The sequence below is a fragment of the Octodon degus genome, unplaced genomic scaffold, assembly GCF_000260255.1.
Source record: "Octodon degus isolate 3935 unplaced genomic scaffold, OctDeg1.0 scaffold00026, whole genome shotgun sequence".
NCBI classification, from domain to species: Eukaryota; Metazoa; Chordata; class Mammalia; order Rodentia; family Octodontidae; genus Octodon; species Octodon degus.
Window position 1 is genome coordinate 16,931,223 of NW_004524602.1, and position 3,876 is coordinate 16,935,098.

At 48.8% G+C, this 3,876-nt stretch overlaps 1 protein-coding gene across 1 annotated transcript in view; it reads right to left on the reverse strand.

Annotated features, from left to right (window-relative positions):
• Positions 1 to 2,743: 2,743 nt before the first annotated feature.
• The window catches only part of Mindy2 (MINDY lysine 48 deubiquitinase 2), a 62,308-nt gene continuing 61,175 nt past the window's right edge, over positions 2,744 to 3,876 (reverse strand). Inside the window, exon 11 of the mRNA XM_023712659.1 lies at positions 2,744 to 3,330. Within this exon, the coding sequence (XP_023568427.1) occupies positions 3,205 to 3,330 (126 nt within the window). The 3' untranslated portion in view covers positions 2,744 to 3,204. The remainder of the gene's footprint in view (positions 3,331 to 3,876) is intronic.

Consider the following 3,876-nt stretch of genomic DNA (forward strand, 5'->3'; position numbering starts at 1 on the left):
CCGGGGCGCCAGGCCAGGCCAGGCGGGCCGCACTGCAAGGCCGTACCTCAAGAAAGCGGAACGGGCCAACAGGGCCGGGAATGTGGCACAGCCCTCGCCTGGCAGGCGTGAGGCCCTGGGCTGATTCCCAGTACCAAAACAGAAACAAGGAAAACCAAGGTAAACAAGAACCCACCACAGAACAGCAGGGTGCGGTAAGGAGCCGCGCGCGCGCCAGGAACGGGACGATGAAGGCGAGGCAGCCTGGCCTCTGCGCTTGGCGGGAGCTCGGCCTCGCGGCGCTGCTCTGCGCTCCGCGGGCTCACGCTACTGCGCGCCCCCCCCCGCACCTGTGCGCATGCGCGCGCCTCAGCGCTGAAGGAGCCGGTCCTCCGCGGGAGCTCGGCCTCGCGTCGCTGTTCCGCTGCGCGCCCCGCCCCCGCCCCTGTGCGCATGCGCGCGCCTCAGCACTGAAGGAGCCGGTCCTCCGCGGGAGCTCGGCCTCGCGGCGCTGCTCCGCTGCGAGCCCCGCCCCCGCCCCTGTGCGCATGCGCGTGCCTCAGCACTGAAGGAGCCGGTCCTCCGCGGGAGCTCGGCCTCGCGGCGCTGCTCCGCTGCGAGCCCCGCCCCCGCCCCTGTGCGCATGCGCGCTCCTCAGCACTGAAGGAGCCGGTCCTCCGCGGGAGCTCAGCCTCGCGGAGCTGCTCCGCTGCGAGCCCCGCCCCCGCCCCTGTGCGCATGCGCGGCGCGGCGCTGAAGGAGCGCGCTGCGGACGCGCGGACTGCGCCGGCCGGACCTCGAGGCGCGCCGGCCCCGTCTTGGCCGGCGGCTCTCGGGAGCGGCCCGCAGCACGAATCTTAACGTCAGAAATGCCTACACGCCGACCTGTGCTAGTTAGAAAATGTGGGAAAGGACCGGTTTAAAAATGTCCCTGTGTAATTCCTACGTATGCAAACCAGCACCGAAATGCCTGAGTATGTAACTCGTGACCTAAAGCAAACGGTTGAAAATAAAGACACAACAGCTCTGAGCTCTTCACAGACGAGAAAAACGATCTCTGAGAAGTAAGTTTGTTTTAATAGAATTATTTAATTTTCCCCCACAGTAAGCAAAGCAAACATTATTACTCTGGGTATATCAAATTGAATTTTAGGAATGTAGTAAAGTCTGCCTTGGAAATATTACATAGAAAAAGACTGAATTAGCAAACAACGCATTTTTAGTTTCTCCTCGTGACTATACATTGACGTCTACGTATCTGACAGCGGCTCTGCTGGCTTTGAGTATTTTTGTTTTTCCTTCTTTTGTGAGAGGGAATGCAGAATGGCAGTATTATCTTTGGAACAAATAAGACCAAAAATAACAAAAGACCAACTTCACGTACATTCTCAAAAAGTGAAACGATAAGACTATAATTCTGCGAACAGTCCGCCGCCTCCACGGAGCTGACCTCGGCACCCCTTGTGCCGAGCTGTCACGCAGCGGCGCTCCCGCCCGCCTGCCGTGGGCAGAGCCCAGCTCGAGCCAGGCCACGGCCAGGCGACCCAGCGCGGTGCGCGGAGCCCGGGCGGCCCGCAGGGCCTCGGCTCTAAGGTCACACTGAGAGGCTCGCCGGTGAGCCGGTGTCCACCTTTCATACCCCACGCTGCTTCTCTGGTGGTCTATCACGCCAGCGTGGGGATATGAAGAAGTAACAAATTAGATCGCACCAACAGACGCGCAGTATTGAAGGTCTACAGGGCGGCCTGGCCCTGGACTCCTTCCCCAAGAGTAACCCTCCACACACACGCCAAGCCCTGCTGTGCGCACACCGACCGGCTGCTGGGGTCAGGCCACAGGCAGCTGATGGCGCGCGCGGCTCAGGAAGGCAGGACCAGGGCTCTGTGGTCTTCTGCTCGCCCAGACTCCAAGCACGCTCAGATCAGACCATGATGTTCTTAATACATTTTCTGAGGCTTAGAATGTAAAGCACACAAGTAAGCAGAGCAGCAACAGTCTTTTCAAAATGACTAAAACAAATTTTAAATATAAAGTATATAAAAAGGATTATTAAGGATTTTCCAAAACTATATTTAGAAATACAGGAAAATATGTGTTGCCTCATAATAAAGTTAAATAAATATTCTTTCTGAATCCTATAAACACTGTAAGATGTTCTAGATTTATTTGGTTCTCATAAGTTAAAAAAATCTGATTGCTTTAACATAATTCTTTCAAAATCATCTACGTTCAGATTTTTATTATCTTTCACTTCTAACTTTCTTTTAGAAATGTGCTTTTTTGTTGGCTTTAGTAGGTCTATTTAATCTTCTAGCAATAAACATGATTTAAAATTTAAGGTTCAGAAGGTAGCCCAGAAAAGGCAGGCCCTCCACCGCCTGCGCTTCTCCCTCCACACGGCCCAGGCCTGCACACCTGGGTCTCCTCCCAACCCTGCTCACCACATTAACAGTCGCTGGAGTCCAGCTTCTGCTTGGAAGATTTTAGAATTCCTCAGCATTCCACAACACTACAAATGATCAAGATCCCAAGTGGACAGGTTACAAGTATTAGTGTTAAGTAAATTTTTGCTATTGGAAAAAGAAATACAGATGTTTACTTTTTCTATCTAAATGAAATTGAAGCTCCTGCCTCAGTTCTCAAGATAATATCTAAAATGTACATTACTAAAGAAAGGTAAAGCTGTTCAAGGGCTGAACTAGTCCAATATACACTTAATTATTATTTATTCTTGCTATTTTTTGTCTTTTTTGTTTTTAATCCCTGTATTAAACCCCTAGTTTCTCGTGGATTAGGTCATAATTTAACACTATAAAAATTTAAGAAACTATTGTGCTAATATTCAAATTTCAGGAAGGAATCTGACTAATTACCTCCATTTATTGTTAGAACAGAAGATAAAATAGCTTACTAGCTGATATGAGTTATGAATGTCACTGTGACATATCACTTGCTGAGGTTTTCTTACTTGCTGCAAGTGCAGCATTCTTCACGAATGACAGTACACAGCATTTCAGACTGGTCACAAGAGGCTCCAGCTCATAAGGTGCTGTGAGACTTTGAAAGCCTGACTGTAGCAGAGTCACAACCTCCCCTGGAAAACAGGACCAGGATGCACCGGGAAAGCAGGCACGGACGGTATTGCTCGGGGTTCCTTCTTTTCCTCTCGTGGCTTTGTTTCTCAAGACGCCTTCTGTAGATGGTTCAGTCAGAACCCAGTACTTGTTACAAAATGGCACAGCTGGTTTTGTCCTTCTCCTTTTCTTTATCTTTTTCTTGAGGTTCCTTCCATTTACGGTCGCTAATAGCTGATTGTCTTCCACTTGATGGAGAAGCTTGAGCCAGCTGGCCCTGCTTTAAGAAAAGCACACAGGAAGAAATCATACCACTCATTTAAGGTTAACAAGTCATGCATGAGAACTACAACAGTCAAAGATATCACTAAGGGAAAAGGAGCTAAGAAAAAGACCCCGGGGGAGGGACCAGGAGGGTCTCTCTGTGTAGTTCAGGCTGCATGGGAACCCACTATGTAGCCTAGGATGGACTCAAACTGAGAGCAAGCCTCCTGCCTCAGCTTTCTGAGTTCTAGGATTGGCTGGTCCTAGATTTATTATATTAATGGGCATTTACATAATTACTAGACAGATGCTAGCCACTTAATGCATTTATGACTCTAAATATTCTTTTTTTTTTTCTTTCTTTCTTTTTTTTTTTTTTTGCAGGACCGGGTATTGAACTCATGTACTTGTGCTTGCCAGGCAAGCACTTATTCTACTGAGCCATCTTCCCAGCCCCTAAATATCTAAAAATAAATCACACATAATTTCTTTTTTTTTAAATTTCTTTTTATTTATTTATTTATTTATTTTACACATAATTTCTTTTTTTTTAATTTTT